The 27,100-nt window shown below is 44.2% G+C and overlaps 1 protein-coding gene across 3 annotated transcripts in view; it reads left to right on the top strand.

Moving 5' to 3' along the window:
• The first annotated feature begins 2,080 nt into the window (after positions 1-2,080).
• Positions 2,081-27,100, top strand: part of LOC119166937 (Nitrogen permease regulator-like 2) — a 29,789-nt gene continuing 4,769 nt past the window's right edge. The window contains exons 1-8 of one of the 3 annotated variants that reach the window (XM_037418327.2): positions 2,081-2,231; positions 2,304-2,395; positions 2,546-2,714; positions 2,784-2,892; positions 4,625-4,761; positions 7,646-7,666; positions 14,113-14,210; positions 15,993-16,123. In XM_037418327.2, coding sequence (XP_037274224.1) covers positions 2,142-2,231; positions 2,304-2,395; positions 2,546-2,714; positions 2,784-2,892; positions 4,625-4,761; positions 7,646-7,666; positions 14,113-14,210; positions 15,993-16,123 — 847 coding nt within the window. In that variant the 5' untranslated portion in view covers positions 2,081-2,141. Of the gene's footprint in view, positions 2,232-2,303; positions 2,401-2,545; positions 2,715-2,783; positions 2,893-4,624; positions 4,762-7,645; positions 7,667-14,112; positions 14,211-15,992; positions 16,124-27,100 lie in introns of those variants that run through there. The other 2 variants (XM_037418328.2, XM_037418329.2) reach the window with 2 other exon arrangements.

The following is a 27,100-nucleotide window of genomic DNA, read 5'->3' as shown; positions in this document are numbered from 1 at the left end:
GATCTAGGCAACGCCTCCTCTAGGTAGATGCCTGCCGCATGAGAAAAAAAACAGCTGCCTCACTCTTTCTTTCTTTCAACTAGAAAATGTTCTTGGTCGCTAGCGTCACCTGTGGCGGACGGTGCAACAACGCTACACTTTGCATAGCCTCCGAAAGAGTGATGCACAGTTGCAGGTCTCAAACAACTCTCGACTGACGCGCCCCTATGGGGCGCGTCAGTCGAGAGTTGCATCATCATGCAACCATACCAACAAGCCCAAATCGCCACCCTCATTGACTGCAACTCGAGACCTGCAACTCGAGAGTTGTTTGAGACCTGCAAAAACGCTCCGCCTGCCACCGTGATTACAGTGGCTAGAATAGGAAAGTCTGATGAACGCGCCGGCTAGCGCGTAACGCCTTGGGAGGAAACTGCCAGATGGCGCTAGCACACGTTTGCACGTCACCCAAGCTGGTGATGGGCTGCGCATGTATGAGACGGGAAACAACCACGCGCGCGGGCAACGCGAAACATATAAAATATATTTTGTTGCTCGTGCATGGTTTCAAATTGCGACCGAAAAAATATGCTAATAAGCTTCTGGAATTACTGGATGCCTACTCGGGTGCACGACTGAACTGAAATATCGACAGGGTGCCGAAAGTGAGCGCGTTACGGCACTGAAACATTTTATTGATGTGAAATGGTAGAAAAGTGGAACGATGGACTAGGTTGTGAGAGACTGTTTGCAACACCTTCTACGGCGAACCATCATTTCAGGAACGAGAATCCCGAGTTGTATCTTAATGAAAACCTTTTATTTTCTGCACACTGGTCATACAAGGCATTTCCGAGTAGTGACTCACTATCTGTTTACAACAATGCATACTTGATAATTGGTCACGCGTCTTTTTTTTTTTATCCCAAGAAGAAAAGTTTTATATTTCACAAGCACCCCACAGAACATTGTTTCCTTTGGACTGAGAGCAGATGACGCGCCTAGGCTTCAGGTACTTCTTTTCAAGGGAAAATGCTCGCTCCTTGTGGAGTGCCTTTGTGTAAAGACGCAAATGGGTGAGCAGAAAAAAACGTGTTCTCTTGATTGGTGAGGCTCAAACCATGTTGTGCGCAGCCCAGTGTGACATTTTTGTTTTGTTTTTTAATCAGAAAAAAGGCTCTTTCAAGCTGTCACTGTGAAGCTCGTTGTAGCAAAACCACTTTGAAAAAGAGATTTCAAGGGCGTCTACAAGTACGAAGAGCTTCACCGAAAAGTCTACCAATAGGCGTCCGCACAAGGGGGGCAAAGGGGGTGAGCACCCCCCCCCCCTAGTCACCTGTGAGGGGGACGCTAAATCTGCTCTATAGATTGACTAGGCAGCGGGGCACTTTTTAAGTCATCTAATGGGGGGAGGGGCGCAAAATCTGCCTCATACACTGAATTAATAGGAAGGGGGCGCGCTGCAACGAACCTTCGCCCCTCCCCCCTCCCCCCCGAACGACAAGCACGCCTAAGGGCCTACCCCTTTCTATGCGAACCATTTCGCCGTTCACAGTGAGCTCGAAGTGCCGGGAGATGTACATACCTCTCGTCGAAGTGCAGCTTGCACACAGCCAAGTTTTTTTGAAGCGGCTTGTCAGCGCGCGGGATCGCTCTCCGCCACTGCGCAGAGCTTTGTTCTTACTAACGCCGAACAACCTGACTTGTAGCCTGTAGTGCACCCCGGGACGAAGCAATGACTTTATTTTCGCGCCATGAGAGTGCATACAGAAGCATTGGTGTGAGAGTGCCACGGAATAAAAAAACAAAAAACGTGGACGAACGCGCCCGACCAACCTGTCGGAAACGTGCAAACAACGTATGAGGAGGAGCCGCATGGGGGCGCGACTGCGCGCGCCCCCACGCGGCTCCTCCTCAGAGGCTTCAGTGCGCTCCGTAGGCGCTGCTTGCCGCTCATCACAATTTTCTATTCTAGCCACTGCAGCCGTGATGTTAGTGTCGGTCGCGAGCGCCACCGCGCAGAGCTTGTTTAAAACTGAAGGCAGGCCAACTCCGCTGGGAGCGTGAGCCATTCCTCAGGCATCTTTCTAGAGGAGGCGATGATCTAGGGCATGATCTAGGGCATCTAGGGATACTGCCTCCTTTCGCGTGCGTAAACAAACATGGCTCTCGGTACAGTTCGCGATAGCCCGATAAAATGCATATTTTTCTGCGAATTTCATCCAACGGCTGGGCCGAAGATAATGTACCAGGTGCGTGTACGCATTCAACTGTGTTATGCATCCTGTTGCTGCCCAGTAATATGAACTGATTGCTTTCGGCAGGTTCCCGTGAACTACATCAGTGAAGAAACGTTTAGTGCCATCAGCGTCTACCTCATACCGAAGCCCGAGCTTCAGCACAAATTGATCACTGTGTAAGGTTTGGGTCTTCTTTTACAAGTCTCTTGCATATTGAGCGTGTCAGGGAGAGACTGAAAATTGGAGCAGTTAGCTTCACGATAATGAACTGCCGTGAAACTGATTCAGAGTAACTAAATGGCATTTACACACTACCGACTTTCCAGGAACATGTGCGAAATGAAAGTGATAGGCTATCCAGTGGGGATCGACAGTGCCGAATACGACAGAAACAGACTTATGTTTAATCTCTGCTTCGTCTGTGATGCCAAAATGCGCACCATCCAGTACGAGCCTATCGTGAGAAAGTTGGCCAACTACCTTACGACCCTTGAGGTAAGCCATGCCACTAATTTCAGTGAACGTTTCGTGAACTGAAACGATTGCTTGTTTGGCCCAACGCAGCAAGAGACCAATTTTATCCGCAATGACGCCAAGAAGTGCCAGCTGCCGGAGATCATGTCGAAAATCCTCCACGACTTGAACATCAAGCGGAGCTGTTCAATTCCGATAAGTATGCCTTATATTTCCTGGTGGTTATTCTTTTCTGTCGTGTTGTTGCCATCCTTACTGTAGTATTGTGCGTCGGACGCGACGCACGGAGAGCACAGGGCACGGCGCGAAGCGGCGGCCGCAAAGAAGTATGCAGCAGCCGGTAGCAAAACTGGAACTCATTTTTATATACACAAGTATCACTATATACGCATATGTACAACGGCCCCTAGGGGTCAGCCAACCGGTTCCAAAACTGGAACCGAAACCCCGACACCACATCACCCCCCCCCCCCCTCTTGAATTGAAGAACACTCGGGGGTCCTACCAGCTAACACATTGCCTAAGAATAATGAACATGTATACAGCATACATACCAAAAGTACAACAGTATATCAGGCAAAGACGAATACACAATAGAATAAAAATGTACAGTATACACAGACAAGTAAGGCAATGCACCTGTCTCATTACCACAGATGTCTATCAATCCCTGCAGATCTTCCTTGTTGTTGGCTATTAATACTATATCATCTGCATACATCAATGCTGGCAACGACAATCACTGTTCAATGTGTTTTTCTTGCTTGGCAAAAAAAGAGGCTGAAGCCGAGTCGACTCCACTCCAATTTGGATTCTAGTTCATGGAAATACAGCATAAATAACAAAGGTGACAAGGGACATCCCTGTCGAAGCCCGAATTGTATCTCTATAGGTTCAGATACCTGTTCTTCGCATTTGATAACTACCTTGTTTCTTTTATAGATATCCTTTAGAAGATTAGTTATTTCATCTTCCACATCTAGTGTGTCCAGTATTCCCCACAAGTCTTCTTGAATCACACTATCATGAGCCCCTTGATATCTAGAAATATACATATGTAAAAGGCCCCTAGGGGCCAGCCAACCGGTTCCAAAACTGGAACCGAAACCCCGACACCACATTTACCTTTTTTTTTCTGTTCAGATTCTTTGTTTGGAAACGAGTTCCATGACTGATGGTTGCTGAAAAGTGATGTTTCTATAGTGAAATCAAACTGTTATGATATTTATAGCAATATAGTGATTTTGTAAGCCTTCCTTTTGCTTTTAGTATTTCATAAGGCATGCACATGCTCACTCATAGTTGTTTGGCCATCTTATATGACAGATTACCAATCATCACTGTTGCTGAACATGCATATCCAACTGTAATTTAACAGAATGACATAAGTAACATCTGAAGACAATATAGTTAGGACATCCTAACAACCTTGGAGCTAAAACAGGGACAAATAGGGAGGTAACGGTTCCTTCCTAGCCATAGTTCTTAAACAGGAGTTAGTATAAAGAAAGAGGTGTTTCAATTTAGCAGAAAGAAAGAAGTGTTTCAATTTAGCAGAAAAAAAGAAGTGTTTCAACTTTTTGTTTCGCTAAATTGAAACACTTCGTCTTCACAAGGCCAGACTTCAGCTTCAAGCTTTCATCTGACTTCAGTCAGCGGATTCTCATAGAAACCTTCAATGGCCAGTGAAGAGTTAGTATCCTCACAAGATTTTGAAGCTAACACGCTCCTTATAACTGCGAACACTGTGCTTATTAATTGACTAAAAAGGCATTTGTGATTGGAAATCTCAGTTTTGAATATTAGTCATAAACTGACACCTCCCACCCACTCCTTCGCAAAGCTGATGGGGCAGTCCTCTTATGCTAGGATTTTCTGAGAACTTATCTTGCAAGAGCAGGGCTCCTTAGCACGGCATGGTGTTCTTTCAGATGAATCAACTACAATTTACCTGAAAGTGACCACAGTGCACGAAGCCCCTCGATTGGTGTCGGACCACGACGTGCCTATCTTTACAGCTAGTCGCCCAGCGTGCACGCCCTCTCAGTGGGACCTCACCACGCAACAAGTAAATTTTATTTGCCTGACTCGTGCATGCCGCTGAGGCAGTGAAAACACTGCATCCACGTGAAAGAGCTCAGCTTTTATCCTGATGAGGATGGAATCCAAGAAGGCTCTTTCTCAAACCAAAGATAATGTGACTGCCTGTATTTAAAGGAGTACTGACACCATTTTGAGGTGCATATTTTGTTTCTATGGTGTGCACTATCAATGCTCTTCACACACCGGAGCAACGCAACACACAAAATATTTTACTTTGATTTGAAAGTTTTCATCACAGAGTACCGGCAAGCTAGTTCTACCGCAGTGGGAATCATCCTGACGAGTAAACACAGTTCCACTGAATTTGTGAACTCTGCATCGGCATGGAGCCTCAATCACAGAAATGGTTGTCGGGGTCAGTGGGTGATAATTCACTAATCATTGTATTTGTGAGCAAACAGGCAGCTGTTGTGAGTATTTCCACAATTTGCAGTCTTCCCGACATCAGGCTTGTGTTTAGTCTGTTTGCACATCACTGCATAGACTGCCTCTTGATACCTAAACTGATATTGGTGTTTTAAGGTAGTGGTGTTAAACATATAATAAATTTATTCCCAATTTTGGGGTCTTTGACACCAGTGTTTTGATTTAGAGCTACGTTCTGGAAATATTTAAAATTCGTGTCAGTACTCTGTCAATTTCCAATATGTGGCCTGATGAGTTCAGTATGTGCTTTTTGCTGTTAATGGTAACACTCAGCACTTTCCAGAAGGAACCTTTTGCTATGGTGGCAATTATATGGACTCTCCAGGTTCATTTTTGCCATTGCCCTGCGGTTACGTATATGACATCTGTTGCCTCTGTTCTCTGCGCAAGTGAGAGCCTGCAAGGGTAGCTCAAGCTAGGGAGAATGATGCATGAAAGGCTGCCTACCTTGTCTGCATACAGGTGGTACAATTTTAGCAGGGATTGCCCGCACCAATGTACTGCTGTGTTTGCATTGAAGCAATGTACTGTATCAAGGTTGCTTATTCACACCACCGTTTTATTCAGTTACGCCAGGTTGGTTGTTAGAGGAGTTGGCTGGGAGGGGGAAGGGGGCTTACAGCATACTGTTATTTGTCACTATCACCATCTTGTCTCGTTCTCATGGATAAAGTGTGCCTTTCTTATAGTATAAAAAAAACTGCATGGAAAACATGCTGTCCAGGAAGTCGTAAAGATGAAAATTAACTAAAGGTAGGGTGATGCTCTGATAAGGATAATGTTCCCATGACAATCAATCAATCAATTTATTATCATGTCATAAAAGGATGTTACAGGGAGTAAAATATACAGACGAGGGTCCCAAAGTACAAGACTGCAACGGGACCCTCGACAACATGTAAGGACCCTCGACAACATGTAAGGCTTCGTTCAGATGTCCTACATATCGGCCAGACCTTTGAGATGTTACAGACACCTTTTACTGCACTGAAATTTGTATTGTCTGAAAAAAAATTTGAAAAAGTTCTACATACTTGTATTAGCAATTACTGATGATGTTAGATAGTTGTCAGGTTTCTGAATGTCAGCATGGGCTGCATTGCTTATGCACTAACACTATCATCTCCATACCCCATCAGGATGCCTGTGCTAAAGATTGAATTTACCACATCTAGTGAAGCAGTCTTCAGCTACCTGTTGATGCGTCAGGCAGCCTTGCAGGGTTGTGTTGAGTTCACTAAAACCCAACTAGCATTATAAGATGTTCTTGCGGTGGGGCGTAGCATAGATGACATAGCCATGTCAGTGTACCTAAGTAACCTCAGATATCCAGCAGGCATACGACAGCACATACACTTCGTATAATCCGAACAACCATCAAATGTCCACGAATGTTAACCGTACGTGCAACGGATGTACATTGAATGTACAAACATAACAAATTTGTACAGTTGCTCGGCAAATGAATTCTAAAAAAATATGGAGTCCAAGTGGGCTGTCAAGAGCGATCGAACGTTTATTATTATATATCAAGCTTCATTGCCATATATCAAGCTTTATTGGCTTCAAGAAACGACAATAAACAGCTGGTAGTCTGCGCTCTTTTCTGTCTCCCTTGTTTTCCTTCAAGTTTGTGCAGCAAATCAATTTTTCAAGTATGAACCAACTAGTCTGCAAAAAAGTATTGGCTAAAGTACATTGATTGTAGTCATGCTCACAGTGGCTTTGACCAGGTGTTTATTGATGGTGATTTGCGACAAATAAAATTGCTTACTAGCAGGACTTTAGAACTCCTCGTGTAGATGTGTGGGGAATTGATACATTGCAGGAAGGTTGAAACTTTTTTAAAGCAACTGCATGTAAAGGTTCGAAATTTCTTGTCATATTTATGTTCTCTATTTCACTTCTAATGCAAACAAAAGCATGGCAATATATGGTAGCACAAACTTTACTTAGGAGCATTCCTATCCTGTAGAAATTGTGTAGCTGTACTCCTTAAAAAAAGCAACAGTGCATAAAAGCCTTTTTTGTTAAATTGCTACCTTTATTTTATTCATGGCGCCTTAATAAAATTTTGTTAATTTGCTTTGGCTGCAACTTGGCATTTGCCATTTCCTTATTGCATGAAATTCCACAGGGTGACTCAAATTTGCATATATTAGTCCCACAAAAATTCCCGATTTACGAAGCCTTGCAGCATCTGTGTCATGGGCACATCCTTGCTGTAGCAGTGTTGTCCTTGTGCAAGCAGCTTCTTGTTATCGTGTGCAATGGTGTGATGTCTGGCTTTCTTCTTTACATGTCCTGATGTGTATGGTGCAGTGGCTGCTTATTAATGCCCAGTTGTGTGTGCTCTCTTTTTTCTTCCCGTGCCCACCCCTGTAATTTTTTTATTATTATTATATTCCTTAATGGATCATCAGTGGGATATCACAGCAATGCAGGTAAGGCATGTCACATCTGGCTTTTGGTCTTGCTCTCTGTTAACAACAGCCATGCTAAAACACATCGCTACAGGAATTGGAGTTTTCAGTGTTTACCGATTTATGTTGGACTAATTTTACGATTTCACTATGGCTGCTCGCACCGTGTTACCGAACAGTCCCAAGTATATTGGATGTAGGGCCACTTGCTGCTTTCCCGTTTGCAAGTCTGGTGTTATTTTGTGGAGGGAGGCCATCATGACGAAAAAGGGCTGTATCTGTTCTTTCGTCACCTGGCTGCACGAAAAAGTGGCACGTTAAGCTGACGGGGGGTTATTTGTAGTATATTGGTGCGCCTTTCTGTTCATACCAACTCACAAACAGATTGAGTGGACAGGTTTCAGGAAAAACTCTCAGGGTCTCTGAAGCATTCACTTGAGACGACTCTAAAGTTAAAGCCATCTTCTTTTTATTCTCCATCAATGTATGGACTCTCTCCACCACCTTTTGAAAGTTTTCTGCACTTAACATGGTTTCGCAAGATTGGAGGCACCCACCTAATTTTGCATTGCCTCCGTGATCAGACCGCCTTTCATCAAGCAATGATGCCACGTGATGATGTCGTGTGGCCGTCACTGATGTCAAAATGATGTCACAATGATGTCACAAATTGTGGTCATCGTGACATCATCACGTGATCGCATCTTCACGAGTTTCAAGAACTTTTTGAGGCAATGGATTGTGGAGGCCATAATCGCAGATACTAAGATCATGCGAAGATCACTTGGAAAAGTGTTTTTAGACCTTTTATATAGACACCAACACAAAAAAAAAAGAATTGCAGCTGAGATATTCTGAGGGATTGATGCCTGTGTACACATATGTATCATTTACGAACAGCGGGCACACCTTGGCAGACAATATTTACAAACATGAAAGTGCATGATCAATGCTATACACTGCACTTCGTAATATTGAAACCATCTACCTGATAATCACCACTAGTGACCTGATAATCATCATCATCGTCATAGTGACCCCCTACTTCCAGGACATCAGGGCCGAGAATCAAGCTGGCGTGGCTAATATGACAATTCACCATTACGCTCTTGCCTTGCTTGCGGCTATTGGACGGCTGCATGCGAGTCCATGACTGTGGTGAACATAGCTCAAGAAAGTCGTTGCAACTGCATGACAATAGTAATGATCACAGCACCACGCATGTGGTAAACAAAAGAACACAAGCAGACAACAGAAGTAGTGCAGAAGTGCATCAGAGTGCTGTGTGCTGTTTCACATGCTAGAAGTAGTAGTTGCACGCGGTGTCTTGTTGTGCTCAGAGCTATTCCAAATTGAAGTTGAGACTGCTTGATAATAAACGGACTATTAATATTCTGTGAGACGCTGCAGCTAGTGATATCCCCCAGCTACATATTGCAGCAAAAGAAAAAGAAAGCACCTGGCCAAACTTTTTGTCAGTACCCCTTTTAGAAAAATTTCCACTGTAATTAGTTGCTGCCTTTCGTTAATCAAAATTTTTTTTCTTGTACAGTTAACTTAACTAAACATTATTGAAAAAAAAATATTGAAAAAAAAAACATATGAACAGGAATTCGGTAGAAGTGGGTGCACAATTAGTGTTGCGTTCCAGCTGTTTGGCAACATTGTGGAAGCAAAGAAACATCGTTTTTAAGCAGTTTGATCTCAGTGATTCATCTCTGTTAGAGAGGTGGTCATTTGAACTTGAAGCAAGTCTCTGGCGGCACATTATTCAAGCGTTCTGCAAGTCCGTGGCCTCAGTACTGTTCCGGGGCAGACACGTGCACGTTAGCAATGTCGGAATCTCCTATGCTTTTTCAATGGAGTGCCCTACATTTACATTCATATGTGGCTGCAGCTGTGTTAGTGGACTAGATGGCATCATCTTTGAGGCCCTTCCTGTGCACTTACTGGCAATTGTTGCCCACACGACGGTGCCGCCAAAGGTAAACGGGGCTCAATTTCCTATGTATCCATCTTGTGCATTATCCACTTTAGTGTGGCACATTCAATTGCTTGAAAAAATTGCGATTCGTGATATTGTGGCACTTTTTATCGCGTGGACGTACTGAACCCACCAGTACATTCCTAGTGTAAAGAAAGCAGACGAAATGTATAGTAACTGGGCACTTCAGCAAACTTCACAAGCCTGAACTTGCGCATGAATATGTCCAGATGTTTGAAAATGATGCAGGGCATGTGTACCGACCTTCCAGGTGAGTCAGGTGGGCAGCCGCTTAAAACCTAATTCAATGCCTAACAAGATTAAAGCTCACACACGAGTTTCGAGATGAGTGTCTCAGGGGGCAACATTTGTTGCAGTGCAACGCGTTCCATCTTTCTCATTTGTGTCGAGAGTTTCGAAAGCTTTCTAATGTTAAAATAATGTTGCGGGAGAAGGACCAAAAACGGGGGTGCGCTGCTCACTGAGTGGAAGACGAAGCGAAGGAATCGGTGGAGGACAAAGTAGATATTCCACAAGGTGGATACATAGAGAATAACGGCCTTCACTGAAAGCCTCGATATTGCATCTTGCAGGCTGATGCGTATGACTACGATACTCGTTTGACTTATTTTTTTACTCTCAGCCAGACGTGAAGAAGCTTTTGTGCAGGTCTCTTGACATGGAACCAAGTTTCGTGGTGATCTACCTAGAGCACGGGCTTCATGCACACCAGAGAATGCCAGCTGTAACCTAGATGTCAATCCTTTGGAGCCCCGACTCGACTAATGAGGAGCATGCACGGCATAGTTGTCAGGCTGACCATGTCAGGGCCTGATATTGCCAACCGAACTTACAGTTTTGACAGTGTATGATACCGTGGCAGATTGGCAGAGGCAGCTCCTTGCTTCCCTATAACCTCCAAGATTGCGCGCGCCGCAGCTGTTGATGAAAGCTGCCTATTATCATCATTGTTCTATATTTGATGAAAAAGTGGAAGTCATGTCTCACGCTCTGCAACATTGGCCGGGCAGTGAGGACAGTTTGGTTCTTTGCTCGAGCACTTCAAGGTTTCAAACTTTTGTGGGTTTGCTTGTAATACTTGACAAAGCTCTTTGCTTGCAGGCTTTGAGGAATCTGGTCTGATTTCCATTCGTATGGGTTGGGTTGCCACTTTCTTAAGGCAATAATTTGAAAAAAAGTGACTTAGTTATGATGAGGGTTTACTGTAACTAAGTATATAAGTGTGCAGAGCTTCTCACGGTGCCAAAAACGTTGAAAATACAGCTTTGTAAAAAAAAAAATGTGCCTATAAGTACCGAATTTTCTTAGAATGCAAATGCTGAAAAGTCTGATCTCTACCTAAACTCAACATCCAACTTTCTGCGTGTGCTGCTCTTGATAAAGTTGTGTGGCCTCCTAACCTGGGTATCTTGTAAACAAAGCATTTGCTCAAGTGCTCTTGTTGCATCGTAACCTTGCTGTGATGTTCTGACAGGTATTGATACTTGTCATGTGTGAGATAAGTGTCAAGTGCAATTGCATTGAATGGAGCTCTGTTACTGCCTCATGAGAGCAGTGCAGTGATTAGGCTGTTAGCTTGACACACTGACTGCCAATTTGTTCTGTTTAGCAGATGGCACGACTTCAAGTTGAAATCAGCCCTTTAACCAAGTGGGCTCGTTGCTTTATTTTATCAAACTATCAGCCAGGTTTATGTCTTGTTTGTGGCTGTGCTATTGTAAGCAGTATTCAGTGAGGCATGACTTCGCGTGGTTGCTGGATAGCGTAATCTGCTGCGTTTTCTCAGTGTGCTTATATAAAGAACAGCATGTCCTCAGGCTATTCTAAATGGTGGAGCTGGTGCCTACTGCATCCTACTCAGATTTGTGTCAATAATGCTCATTAGCAAATAAGCATCTGAGGAAATTAGCAGTTTTACCTCACTAATGTGTCGAGGTTCAAGGGACTTGGTGTCCTGCAAACATTTGAGGGTTGGTGTCCCTTAATTTTTTGGTCAAATGCAACCCCTCAGAGTGAATTTTTGATTGCCAATTCAAATCTTTTGTAACAATCTTCCCTTAATATTGTAAATTTTTTTGGGTGATGACAAAGTGTCCTAAAGCTCGCTTGTGTTGTCGCATACACATGGCTTAGTCATGATTAACAGAGTGGCCTTTCTGGAGCCTTTTAAAAAACTCTCTTGGGGAATTTACGACAAATGCACTTGTGAGGCAACCCCTACACCATAAATCAAGGTTTTTGTGAAGTTGGGGAGCACTTGCTGCCATTATTGGTCGGTCTGCAGAGAAACTACACATCTGTAAGGCATTACAAGTAGATGGTAACGAACTGTGAATTTCATTCAAGGGTAGTAAAGCACATTTCTGTGTCACCTCCTTGGGATCCATGGCGGGGAAAAAAGAACGGCAATGCGCAAAACGAGAATCAAGCAGTTGAGGGAGAATGCACTGACCGGCAAACTGTTTCACGTGTTTTACTCTAATGGAGAAGTAAATAAAGTTCGAATGAAATTTTATATTCCCTCGAAATGAAGTATTCCATAAGAACTACTCTACAATGATAACACACCCATAAAATTTAGGGTCTAAGGGCTGCCTGTGTGTCCGAAGTTGTCAGCTGAAACATCACATTGACGCAGCGACAGTGTCAGCTGGAGGGAAGACCCTTTACGGCAAAAAGTCGCACTGCTCTCGACTTGTAACAAAGTGTAGCGCAGGCACGGCAGCTGTAACAAAGTGTAGCGCAGGCACGGCAGCTGCGGTTACTATGCAGCTTACGATGCTAGTGATCATGGCTTATGGTACTGTCATTTTGATAGGATCATTGCATCTGCTAACAAAACACTCGGGTTTTTAAAACGCCATTTGCGTCACGCTCCTAATAATGTCAAATTACTAGCTTATCAATCTCTCGTAAGGACGAAGATAGAATACGCATCAGCCATTTGGAGCCCGCATCAAGCATATCTCATCAATCAGCTCGAGTCACTTCAAAATCGAGCCACACGATTTATTCATTCTACGTACTCTTACGACGTGAGCATATCAGCACTGAAAACAGAATCTGGCCTATCATTGCTTGCATCTCGTCGCCGCATTTCTAGTCTTTCCCTTTTTCACAAGTTTTTTTACAGCTCGCTCGGCAGGCCACCATACATTCTTCCTCCGGCACGCATCTCCCATCGCACTGGTCACCCGCAACAAGTTGAGCGGCCGCGTACGCGCACCGTCACTTTTTCGTCCTCATTCTTTTTTCGTGCAGCTACGGACTGGAACGGCCTTTCTAACGAAATCACCGCCATAACCTGTCCTACCACCTTTTTGAACACCGTAACAAATTACCTTGCATTGTAAAAAAAAAAATGGCTTTCACGTTTTCATATATGTACCCACCCCTTATGTAATACCCCTTCAATGGGGTCTTTAAGGTAATAAAATGAAATGAAATGAAACCACTTGTAGAGAGAAGAGGGAACAATCTTTAGCTAACTTTGAGAATTCGTTGTAAATTACACGCAGTGTCTGAATTTTTGGCGCATGCATTTTCAGAGCCTCTGCTATTGATTGGCAGCATATTTGGACCACACAACAAAATTGCTACAGGGCGCATTTAATTTGTGTATGAGACATAAGTAAAGTGCGCCTGGGCACATAAGTTATGTGGCAAGCGGAACACGTAGTCCAACAATCATTCCCACCACCAGCCACTTAGTGAAATGAAGCCTTTTGGCTGTGCATTACTCAGTACGGCAGAATTCTTCTGGCATACCCACTCTTCGAACTATTTGCGTGTGAACTTTTGTCCAGATAGCACGAAACTCTACTACAGTGTGACTAACTACCGCGTTCACAGTCACGCCTAATTTTATGTAATCTTTCAAGGCTAGCTTTAGTCGCCTTGGTACAAGGATTCAACAGCTATCTTAATTCTTCGCTCAAAAAGCTAAAAATTATCTATCAAGAAAGGAGAGCCGATTGATGCTATGCCTAGTGCATGTGCTTAGCTTGTTAGACTAGAAAAGATTCAGAGCAAAGGTCAGTGGGCCTGGACAACTTGTGGTCTGGAGATCCCAATCAGCAGCGTATTATTGATGACTTGAACTAAAGAAGTGTGGAGATTGTCAGAAATAAGGTTGTTTTAAACAGATCTCTGGCAGCAGTGCTTTCAGCAGTTGGAATATTTCGTCTACAAAAAAAACTACTGTTTGAAAAGCAATTGTGCATTTATAAGCACTAGCCTATGTTTCTTGTTAGGGAAAAGTATTTTTACAGTAAAAATGCCAAGGGTTCTTGATGTTGCATCCTCATTTGGGTCCAGTCTATCATTCAGTATGCAGTATTTATCAATAATCAAAACCATGTCACCTCTTTTTCTTTTTTTTAAGACATTCACTGAAGAATGTACCGACACTTATCAAGCTACTCGTGCAGTGGGAGTAATTTATGTTTCTCATGATTTTCAGATATTGCCATTCATTGATGGCTTCAGGCATGTGGCCAAGATTGCAGTTGAAGCCGACGTTGAAGTTAGCTTAGTCAAAGAGTGCATACGAAACATGCTGTGAGTTCTCCAGTGATAACAGTTTCTTTGATGTGTTTGTTAGATGTGTTCCGATAAGAACAAACACGAGGTCCTGGCCACCATTTTTAATTTTGATAAAATTTACTGCTGACACAGAGCTTCAACCCAGGATAACAATACTGTAGTTAGCATTCTAAAAAAATTTCCATGGCTTAAAAAAAGTACAAGTTTAGTTTTAACACACTATTCTGCCTATTTTGCCATTTCTAATGTTGAGCCCATATAGAAAAAAATTGGTACAATTCTTGGCCACAATATTTGTTCCCAAGAAAGAACAAAAGATATGCAGTCATGTGAGTATGGTATTTCTAAGGGACAAGAAACTTTAAAAATGATGAACCGTCTGTACATATAATTAAAAAATATACTGCAGTTAACAAGTTAATATGATGGCAATACAAATCGGTAGATATTGCACACTGAATTTGCTCTTTCCTTTCAGTTTTGAATTCTGCTTCAAAACTGTACCAAAGCCTGTGTAATTTCACCGAAAAGGCCTAAACCTGTGCATTGGAAGACGGGTGATGAGGTGTCATTCTGATGTGTTAAATATGGTTGTCGCAGTGTAGAATGCATCTGCATGCAAAACATTTGGAAGGACAGTCCGACATTTCAGGAAACTGCACAGCTCTATCCTACAATGGCTCATAAAGGAATGAAGGTGTCCAGCCAAGCCAGAAACTATGGCAATACATTGATTGATTATATTAGACTGGCCGTGCAAAGATGGAAACAATAAGAAAAAAAAAAAGCAACACAAATGCCGGCTTACAACTGCAAAGGAGCACAATGGCATAAAAGAAGGCACAAAATTTGGGGAACCCTTAAACTTCGCCTTTGAAAGTTGTGATGGCGATATTTTGTCCCTAGTGAGTGCTTCAAACACTTAGTGCACGAAATCTTTTCGAACACGCTGTGCACCCACTTTGTGGCCTTAAGGGTGCAGCGTGTGTGCCTTTGTAGTGAGGGACGGGCTTTAAACCATGAAGACATTATTATAATCACATGCTGCGACGTGCGATGACACTTGTACCGCACATCATTAGTGCAATAGTTAATGTTTTATTGTGGAGCATGTATACGGGACGTGTGTGTTTGTAATGCATGAAAGTTACTTTCACTGCATTTCCAAGCAGAGGAAGTTATTTTCACTGTATTCACAAGTAGACACACGGCTGTGTGGTAGAGCACCCGCTTGCCACACAAACTACCCCGGTTCGATCCCCACTCAGACTCGGAATTTCTATTATTTATTTTGTTTTTATCTTTGTCCATTTTTCGGTCATGCACAAGATGATTTTTCACTTACAAGCAACGATGACGCCGGAATTTCTGCGAAACAAGCTCTTTTTACTTGCACATGCCTAGGCATTGGACAATACCTATCAATCCAGCTTAGATTGACAAGTCTCCCCCACCCCCACCTTCATGTTGCTAGTTGGCATTTGCGGTGTCTTGACTTTTTTCTTGTGTCTGTGTTTGTCCACCCAGTACTTACCAATTAGCTTGGCTCCGAGCATTTATGGACTTCTGCCATATGCTTCTACTAGGCAGATCAGTGTAGAATGCTCAGTAGAAACGCCAAATCGACCAGGCATGCTACAGATTGAGTCGATATTTTTATAAGTAACGCATTGCAAGTGTATTTTGCGTAGTTGTAGCAATCATTAGTGCAGTTTGGAAGACTGCTACTGTGACTATGAATTGATGCATTGTGCTGAATATTTGTTCATATTTAACCATATTTTTGTGCCACTGCAGGTATTACGGCATAGTACAGCTGATTCCTTTATTCCTCTACTCTGCTGTGTATGCGACGACACCAGAAATCAGGACTCTTGCAACAGACACACATGTCCAAAAGGAGTGCATCTCCTATGTTGCCAGACAAGGTGACGTTCTGCTCCAATATTGACGATTGGCTATTGAAGTTAGCATCTGCTGGGTGTCTTTCCTTCTTTTGACTACATGTACATGTTTTTTTTTTCATCAAAGTGCCATGGCAATAATGCACTCAACAACTATGCAGACGAACCCTTTACTGAGGCAAAAATACTTATGCACTCCTAAAATAATATTGAAAAGACCCGAGTAATAAAAATTTTCTTAATTTATTATGAACTTAAAGGGACAGACAACCACTCAGAATATGAATCATACCCGCCACGATAGTCTAGTGGTTAAAGTACTCAGCTGCTGACCCGCAGGTCGCGGGATTGCATGCCAGCCATGGCGGCCAGGATTCGATGGAGGCGAAAATGCTTGATGCCCATGTGCTTAGATTTAGATGCACATCAAGAACCCAAGGTGGTCAAAATTTCCAAAGCCCTCCACTACAGTGTCTCTCATAGTCATATGATGGTTTCAGTTCATTAGAACCCCAGAAATCATTATTATTATTATTATTAGTAGTAGTAGTAGTAGTCGTAGTAGTAGTAGTAGTAGTAGTAGTAGTAGTAGTAGTATATGAATCATGATTACTCCTGAAATTAAAAAAACTGTCTATCGTATTGACTAGGACAAGCCCAGTTATTCTCATTACACAAAGATATATATTAAATACGAAGCATTTCTTAGGGAACTTCGGCGACTTTGAGCGTATCTATCTATTTAGCCGCCTACGACTTTTAGCTCGCCTGGCCGTTTTGATAATCATGTCGATACGATACTTGTGTAGTGGAGCATACGCACTAACACATATGCGCCTTTCAAAGAGAACAAAAAACCCCGTGCTCTGATTGCGCGAGAACCTGTGCCGCCTTTGCCAGACTTGCCGTACGCCCGTTTTTCGTCGCGACCTCGCTGCGACTCCTCTGTTTGAATAAACATTGTCGTATTTGGTGGAGGCTGCTGAGATCCCTAAGCAGACCTGGAGCTCCGCTCTCGCAAGTTGGCCGAAAGACCACCGTACAACATGACTGACGCAGTCGCCAACCAGCCCATCCCAGCACAGCCAGCACCATTGGCTGCACTGTCGACCTGCCCCGGCGCTACCCATCAGCGGTACTCACCAATCTTCAGCGGCAGTAGTGAGCAAGACGTCGAAGACTGGCTTGCCATGTACGAATGCGTAAGTGCCAGCAACAAGTGGGACAACGATTCTAAGCTCACCTATGTTATCTTTTACTTGGCTGACGTCGCTAAGCTATGGTTTACCAACCGCGAAACCGCCATCGCCAACTGGTCCACATTTAAGACCCTCGTGACCGAAGCGTTCGGCCGACCAGAGGTCCGCAAACTCCGCGCTGACCAGCGTCTACGCCACCGAGCCCAGCAGCCTGGCGAGACTTTTGAGGATGTGCTCGACCTCTGCAGGCGTGTTAACCCATCTATGCCTGAAGAAGAGAAAATTCGACAGATTCTCAAGGGCATCGAGGATGGCGCATTCCAGATGTTGCTGGCGAAAAGCATGACCACGGTGGCAGTCCTCGTAAGCCTGTGCCAAAGCTTCAATGAATTGCGTCGTCAGCGTTCCATCGCCCGACAGAGTGTCCCATCACCAGATTCAATCTCGGCCGTCGCACTCACAAATGGCAACGCACGCCAAGGAACTCTGTCGAACCAGATTAAAGAATTCCTCAGGGAGGAAGTCGCCCGACAGCTCTCCTTGCTGCCACATAGCGGCGCGCCCACCGCAAGCCTCCCTTCGACGCTGCAGCAGGCTATACGCACTGAAATTTGCGATGCCCTCCCTACAGTTCTAGCCCCTTACCCATGCACTTCGGTACGGTCTGATCTATCAACTGCCGGCTACGCGCCACCTCCGCCACCTTCACCTCCCAGCTACGCAGCTGTGTTCGCGCGGCCCCTACCGCATCCAGTTGCCTTATCGGCTCCACCTCCTCCGGCTTCGCCTCCAGTTTACAGGCCCCCACCTCACTTTTTCGTCCATCTAATGAGTGGTGCACCCAAGACAATCGTCCTATCTGCTTCGCGTGTGGCATCGCTGGCCACGTTGCACGCTTCTGTCGCCGCCGTCCCACACCTGCGCACCACGCATACTTCGGAAGTCCTACCTACGCGCCGCAGCGATGATGTTTATTCAAACAGAGGAGTCGCAGCGAGGTCGCGAAGAAAAATGGGCGTACGGCAAGTCTGGCAAAGGTGGCACAGGTTCTCGCGCGATCAAAGCACGGGGTTTTTCGTTCCCTTTGGAAGGCGCATACGCATTAGTGCGTATGCTCCACTACACTTGGTATACCATTACATGACTATATGAAGAATATATTTGACTAGTCATAACATGAAAATCATGGCATGTCATGAATGTCATAGTTTACATTTTATGGTCCTATAACTCTTGTGGTGGTTTCGTTCACATGACATGTTGCAAAACTAGTATGGTATGCCTACTGGTGCAAACATGATAATCATGAGATGCGTGTCATGTAACAACATGACTACATGCTATGCTAATGATGCGCTCGCAGCCGTTTCACTAGCTTCACGTGTACCATACTTGGTATTACGCGACGCGAACGAAGGACATAAATATTGTTATGGTTGAATTAAAGGATAGGTGGATTTATTTACAGGGTGAGGATAAAGTTTGGCAGTCGCAATAAAGATGGAGTCCTCAGGCCGCACCAGACAACGTCGTCTTCCTCTTCTACCTCTCCGGCACATACTACAGCCCGGCTCATACCGTAGCAATCCCCCGTTCACAGACGAAGCCCGCTGGGCGAGTTTATGTCACTGGAGGGATGAAACATCTTGAGGCGAGTCACGTGCACCAACTGCGTTCAATTTGATCGACGAGAAGGTGTCGTCAAGCGTGCCACAACGTACGTCAAGTCAGTCAAGCGATCTACAATGACGTAGGGGCCTGTGTACTGCGGTAAAAACTTCTGACATAAACCAGGTTTTCGTTGGGGGGTCCACAACCACACGAATTCACCTTTGCGGAATGAAATGGCATCATGGCGTTGATCGTATCGTTGCTTGGAGCGATCTTGTGATGCCAGTGTTCGCAAGCGAGCAATTTGGCGGGCTTCTTCAGCCCGGTACAATGTTTCGGCCACAGACTCATCGGTATGGAGCTTAAATGGGAGGATTGTATCAAGGGAGCTGCGTGGTGATCGAGCGTAGAGCAGGTAGAAGGGCGTGAAGTCCGTGGTCTCGTGCTTCGCTGTATTGTATGCATAAGTAATAAATGGTAAGATCTCATCCCAGTTTTTGTGATTGGACGCGACGTACATTGCGAGCATGTTAGTAAGAGTTCGATTGGTACGTTCTACGAGACCATTCGTCTGGGGATGGTATGGTGTCGAATGTCTGAACTGTGAAGTGCAGAGGCGAAGCAATTCTTCCACAGCGTCCGCGATGAATTGGCGACCTCGGCCACTAATGATTACTTGAGGCGGACCATGACGAAGAACAACGAAGCATAATAAAAGGCAGCGATGCCATCAGCTGTAGAAGATGGTATCGCAGTGGTTTCGCCGTATCTGGTAAGGTGGTCGACGCACACTATTATCCAGTGGTTGTTGTTCGAAGATCGCGGAAAGGGGCCTAATAGGTCGATGCCCACTTGCTCGAAAGGCGTAGTAGGCGGTTCTACGGGATGAAGAAGGCCGTGCAGTGCACTGGTAGGTCGTTTGTGACGCTGGCAGTGCTCGCAGCTCGAGACATATTGTTTTGTAAAATCTCGCATTCGGGGCCAGTAAGAACGCTGCTGCACTCGATGCAGGGTGCGAATGAACCCAAGGTGTCCCGACGTTGGATCATCGTGTATAGTACGGAGAACGTCGCATCGAACACTTTGAGGTACAACCAGTAAATAACGTGCACCGGTTGCTGAGTAATTCGTTTTGCACAACAGTCCATCACGAATGCGAAAGCGACCACTGCCTTTGAGATTCTGAGCGTCAACGAACAATGGGTCTAAAGATAAATCATTCAATTGTTCTCGTTTGAAGATATTGGCGTCAGGAAACGTGTGAAAGACCGCAGCAAAACAGATGTCAAGGGTATCTGCACTGTCCTGCGTCGTGGTTATAGGTAGGTGAGAAAGGCAATCAGCGTCCGAATGACGTCGTCCACTTCTGTACGAAATGCTGAAGTCAAATTATTGAAGGCGTAAAGCCATCGAGCAAGGCGACCAGAAGGGTCTCGGAGGGTAACAAGCCAACATAATGAATGATGGTCTGTCACAATCGTGAATGGACGACCGTAGAGGTAACATCGAAACTTCTGAATGGCGAATACAGCCGCTAAACATTCTTGTTCTGTCACCCTATAATTCATTTCAGCCTTGCTTAGAGATTGACTCGTATAAGCAACAACATGCTCTGCATTATCATGGCGCTGAACAAGCACACCTCCGATGCCAATTCCACTTGCGTCACTGTGCACTTCTGTAGGAGCAGAACGATCGAAATGACAAAGAATAGGCTCAGATGTTAGTAGAAATTTCAGTTCAGAAAAGGCGGCATCACAATCAGGTGTCCATTCGAATGGGCTGTCTTTTCGCAACAAGCTCGTCAGTGGGTGTACTACGTCCGCGAATCGGGGCACAAAGCGGCGAAAGTAGGAACATAGGCCCAAGAAGCTGCGAAGTTCTTTCGGTGTCTGGGGCGGTTTGAATGTGCCGACTGCTTCGATTTTGCCGGGATCCGGCCTGACACCATCTTTGTCAACTAGGTGACCGAGGACTAAAGCTTGTCGTTCACCAAACCGGCACTTCTTAGAGTTCAAAATCAAGCCAGCCCTTCCGACACAGTCTAAAACAAGGCTTAAACGGACATTGTGCTCTTCGAAGGTATGCCCGAAAATGACGACGTCATCCAAGTAGCATAAGCACACTTCCTATTTAAGACCACGAAGGACAGAGTCCATAAACCTTTCAAAAGTGGCGGGGGCGTTGCAAAGCCCAAACGGTATCACATTGAATTGGTACAGTCCATCAGGCGTCACGAATGCAGTCTTCTCCTTGTCTGAAGGGTGCATAGGTATCTGCCAATATCCTGATTGTAGGTCTATTGAAGAAAAGTACGAAGCCGAGTGTAAGCAGTCAATAACATCGTCAATTCTAGGCAGCAGATATACATCTTTTTTGGTTACGGCGTTGAGTCTTCTGTAATCAACGCAGAATCGCCAGGCACCATCTTTTTTCTTAACCAAGATGACCGGTGCTGCCCACGGGCTACACGACTCTTCAATAACACCCTTCTTCAGCATTTCCTGAACCTGGTTGGCAATAACTTTTCGTTCTGATGACGACACTTGGTAAGGCTTTTGTCGGATCAGATGGGCAGTGCTGGTGTCAATCCTATGGTGAGCGCGAGAACATGGTAAAGGTAGTGGCCTCTCCTCTTGGCAAAAGTCAAACACACAAGCATGTCGCCTCAACAGATGGCGTAATGTTTGCTGCTCGTGTGACCGCAAAGTGGCGCTAATCATGCCTAGGATCTGGGACTCATAAGAGCAACTGCGCTTGCCAGAGACTGAACTTTTCTCACTTTCATTGTTGTTAACGACCGCTACAGAACCTTCAGTGGAATCATCGAAGACACCAAACTTCATTCCTCGAGAGAGCACAACCGGCATTGGCGAACAGCTTTGGTCTTGGCATACTTCCACGCTTCGAGAGTTTTGTCTCTAACAAGCTAATCTAGCCTGTCTTTGCATCGGTGTTTCAGGAGGCAACTTTGGCTTAGCTTGAGGTTTGACAACCAGAGCTGCGAAAAAATCCTTTGAAATTGTATCGCGATACAAGATACTCAGGCACCGCGTATTTGAGACATAGATACTTGCGACATAACCACAAGCGTTTCCTGCACTTTTTCTTTTCAAGAGATAAAAACAGATACCTAGTTATTGTATCCAATGCCTTCTCTCCAAAACGATACTGTAATGCATTTGCAAATTTGTGATTTATGGACCAATGTACTGAAGTAGTAAATATGTATTTACAAAAATGTTAACTGCGAAATTTCTAAACTGCAACCAACTTAGTTTAACTTTAATGAAATATCTGTATGTTTGCCAAGCTTTTTCTTTCATACTCAAGGTATATTAATTTAATTCTGAAACTACTTATTGGGATTTGTTTGGTTGACATGACAGCTCTTTAATTTGCACTGTGTCATCGGTGGTTTTAGCTTGAGACTTCAGTAATTAATGGGCAACATGGCTGTATTTGCTGACCAGCTATGGGGTTGCCATCTACTAACAAAAATGTGTATAAGCCTCCGCACGGCGATGCATATACCACTCAGAGTCTTGCCTTGTTCGAGTATTGCTATTTTACTAAGCCAGATCACCCACCACCTGTAGAGCAGCAACGCTGGTAGCAGCATTTTTTTTGTTACAATTTTATTTGTGACGCACCATGCTTACATTGAGGATAAAAAGACTGCTATTTTTTTTATATTCTACCAGTCTGCTAGTGTGAAGCGTTCATTAATCACATATTCACTAATGTGCAAGTGACCCTGCAAGACATTTCCAAGTAGCCATAAGATGGTTTCACTAAAGACGTTTATTGCCTTGCAAAAGTTTTTAAAATCTGTGAAATACACGAGTGGAGCTAAGCCGCACTCTTTTATTGCTTTCCGTTTTCTCTCATCCCAATGAGTGTGCTAAAAGCTAAGCAAAGCACTTTTCTTTTACTTTGATTGCATGGCTTACCTTTGGTATGATCGCGTGTGTGCTCCTGGCAGCTTCACACAGTGGGCGCACTAGCTGTGAGCCTACAAAGCTAGTCAGCCAATGGCCATGAATTTGGGTATATGGTGCAGTCATTTGAGTAAATGGCATCATTTAAAGTGAGACCGGTTTTTTTGCAGACTGAGCAAATTTTAAATTCTTGTCCACATGCTGCACTATATAATGTGTGGCCTGAGTGTTTTCAGAAGGCTCTACTACAGGTTGGCAGCGTTTTCTTGCCATTGCATATCGCACACAGTAATTTTTCCAGTCAGTGCCCTTATTGCGTTTCTTATACCTTTGTATGTGCCGTGCCACAAAGTTATCTGAACAACGTAAAGCCAGCTGTTCGAAGAAAGTAAGCAATCTGGCACTCCATATGCATGGTATTAGGGTAAAGGCCAATTGTATCTGTAGGACAACCAAGACACTATTGGCTAGCTACTTTGACTGGAGGTTCCACAAACCAGATCTTGCCTATTGTTATCAGTTAACGTAAAAAAATACTTGCTTTCTAAAACACAGGGCGGGACACAAGAATGAAGTCAATACTCCGGCATTTCTTGCGTTCTTGTTTCCACGAACCTTTTTTTTTTAATAAATACTCATATCTACTAACTAGCTCAGCCCTTTGTTACTCAAATACTTCCCAAAATATATGAATGGGTGTATAGGTAACTACTGCAGTGGCCTCAGTGTTCGTACCAAAAGTGGCATGCAAGATCTGCCGAATAATTGAATAGGTCGTGCTGTTAGGTTGCTGTCATTATCAGCTTGGCTGTTTTGCTACTGCTACTTGCAGTTGCTTCTAGTTCTGCAAGTGCACAGGCGAGGGTTACAATGGTTGTATACATCACGCGAGAAACTCATGAGCACGAGCAGCCACTGGAGTTAATCGCAGGCTTTTCTTTCAGGCTGCAGGTGTCTACTTTAGCATAATACGATTCACACGCTCTCCTCTCATATTAGCAAAAATGAGGGAAGGGCTATGCAGCGATGGCGAAATGGTTAGAGCATCCGCCTCCCATGCAAAAGGTCCGTGGCTCAAATCCCGGTGCCGCGCAGTTCCCAACCGGATTAGAAAAAATCCGTGTGGTGATGGAACTGCATTAAGAGGCCTGGGGTGCGGCGTCACCACTAACCACCGCCGGCAACGCACACCCTCACCAGAGAAGGATTGGCCGCCCTGGTGCATTATCGGGCCACTACCTCCCACATGCATACTTCAAATAACTCACGGCCCTCAGTCCCCAGCAGCTGCGAAGCAACTGACCACGGCGGCGGTCAGATCTGCAACGCAACAGAGGGTGCTAAGAATCTCTTGATCCGGACGCCGCCATTGAAACCTGAACTTGGCAATGTTTAACGCTAGAACCTTATCTAGTGAGGGAAGTCTAGCTGTACTATTCGAGGAGCTAGAGGGTGTTAATAGGGCTCAGTGAGGTTAGGAGGACAGATGAGGCCTATACGGTGCTACAGAATGGACACGCCCTTTGCTATCAGGGCTTGGCTGACAGAAGAGAACTGGGAGTGGAGTTCCTAATTCACAGAAACATAGCTGGCAACATAGAAGAATACTATAGCATTAATGAAAGGGTGGTAGGTATCGTAACTTTTTTTTTTTTTTATCACATACTGCGGACCAAGTATGGTCCATGCAGGAGAGGGCAATACAGTTCAAAATTCTTCTACATACATACACTTCCGCTGCAGTATACATTCACTGCAGAACAAAATTCATGTACATTAAAAATTCGTGAAAAACAAGGGACAAATACAGGCAAAGAAGCAGACTTAAGCGACAAGAAAAGGGTATAGTTTCATCTCGGCGTGTTGCGCATAGGAGAATCATGGGGCAGAGCATTCCAATCAGAGACAGTTCTCGGGAAAAATGAATACTTGTAAATGTTAGTGCGTGCAAATATAGGTGTAATGCTACGACTATGTTTATGACGTGAAGCCCTGGTTGTGTCCTGTGTTATGTAATCTGGTGCATGCAATCCTGATCTGGAAAAGTATAAAAGGTGGAAAAAGTTAAGCCGTGCAGTTTTCCTTCGATCGGCCAAAAGTTGGAGGTTCGCATCCTGCAACAGGGCTGACGGCGAATCGCGACATCTATACCGGTTGTATATAAATCGAGCAGCTAATCGTTGTATTTTTTCTATTTTCTGTATATTACCAGCTGTGTGGGGGTCCCACACAATGCTGGCATATTCAAGAGAAGGACGAACTATGACTTTATAGGCTCTAAGTTTTAGTGAACTAGAAGAACGACCCAATTTATATTTTAGAAAGCCTAATTTTCTCCTGGCAGCAGAACATATACCATCAATATGTGCTGTCCAGCTAAGCTTCGATGTAATCGTTACGCCCAAGTACTTGAATTCTTCTACTTGCCTGATAGCATATCCACCTACATTATAAGTAAACTCCAGTTTTCGGATTTTGTTACTCAGACATAAATATGCAGTTTTCTCAAAATTAATTACCATTTCCCACTTTTTACACCATTCTTTTATGTAGATTAAGTTCTCACACAAGTTACGCTGGTCAGAGATAGAATTTATGGTATTAAAAATTATGCAATCGTCTGCAAATAACTTAACAGACACGCCAGGTCGGATGAATAAAACTGAATAAAAGATACAGGATGAAGGTAGTACAGGCTTACGCACCTACATCCCGCCATGATGACGCTTCAGTTGAAAGATTCTATTAAGACGTGGAATCGGCAATGAGTAAGGTAAAAACACAGTGTACTATACTGATGGGAGACTTTAATGCAAAGGTAGGGAAGAAGCAGGCTGGAGACCAGGCAGTAGGAGACTATGGCATCGGTACTAGAAACACCTGAGGAGAGCTACTAGTAGAATTTGCAGAACGCAATAATTTATGGATTTTGCATACCTTCTACCGAAAATGAGGAAACTGCTAGTGGACATGGAGAAGCCCTAATGGCGAAAATAAGAACGAAATAGACTTTATAATGAGTGCACACCCAGGCATTGTGCAGGATGCGGAAGTGGTTGGCAAGGTACGATGCAGTGACCATAGAATGATACGGTCTCGAATTCGCCTAGACTTGAAGAAGCAACGACAGAAACTGATACGCAAAAAGCCAATCAATGAGCTAGCACTGAGAGGGAAAGTACAGGAATTCAGAGTCTTGCTTCAGAACAGGTACTCGGCTCTTAGTGAGGAAACCAACCTTAGCGTAGATACAATGAATGATAATAATCTGATGAGTATCATTACGAAGTGTGCAGTGGAAGTTGGAGGCAGGGTAGTTAGACAGGACACTGGCAAGCTTTCTCAGGAAACGAAGAATCTCATTAAGAAGCACCAAATCATGAAAGTCTCAAGTACAACAGACAAAATAGAACTGGCAGAGCTTTCAAAGTTGAATAATAGGCGTAAGGTATGCGATGTGAGAAGGTGCAACATGGAGAGAATTGAACACGCTCTGAAAATTGGAGGAAGCGTCAAAGCAGTGAAGAGGGAACTTGGGATAGGCAAAAATCGGATGTATGCACTAAGAGACAAAGAAGGCAAAATGACTACCAATATGGATAGAATAGTTAAAATAGTAGAGGAGTTTACAGAGATCTGTACAGTCGCCGAGACAACCACGACCTTAATACTATAAGAACTAGCAGTAACCCAGATGACACCCCACCAGTAATGATAGAAGTCAGAAAAGCTTTGAAGAGCATGCAAAGAGGCAAAGCTGCTGGTGAGGATCAGGTAACATCAGATCTGCTGAAAGATGGAGGACAGATTGTGTTAGAAAAACTAGCCACCCTGTTAACGAGATGTCTCCTGACGGGAAGAGTACCAGTCTTGGAAGAGCGCTAACATCATCTTAATACATAAGAAAGGAGATCACAAGAACTTGAAGAATTACAGACCGATCAGCTTGCTCTCTGTAGTATACAAGCTATTCACAAGGGTAATTGCTAACAAAGTAAAGAAAACATTAGAATTCAATCAACCAAAGGAACAAGCAGGATTTCGAACAGGCTACTCAACAATCGACCACATTCATGCTATCTATCAGGTAATAGAGAAATGCTCAGAATATAACCAACCACTATACATAACCTTCATAGATTACGAGAAGGAGTTTGATTCAGTAGAAGTATCATCCGTCATGCAGACAATGCGGAATCAGGGCGTCGATGAAGTATATATAAACATCCTGGAAAAAATCTACAGGGGAT

This window comes from Rhipicephalus microplus, chromosome 6 (genome assembly GCF_043290135.1).
Source record: "Rhipicephalus microplus isolate Deutch F79 chromosome 6, USDA_Rmic, whole genome shotgun sequence".
Classification (NCBI taxonomy): Eukaryota; Metazoa; Arthropoda; class Arachnida; order Ixodida; family Ixodidae; genus Rhipicephalus; species Rhipicephalus microplus.
Note: the sequence above shows the minus strand (reverse complement) of the source record. Positions and strands in the feature narration are given on the sequence as shown.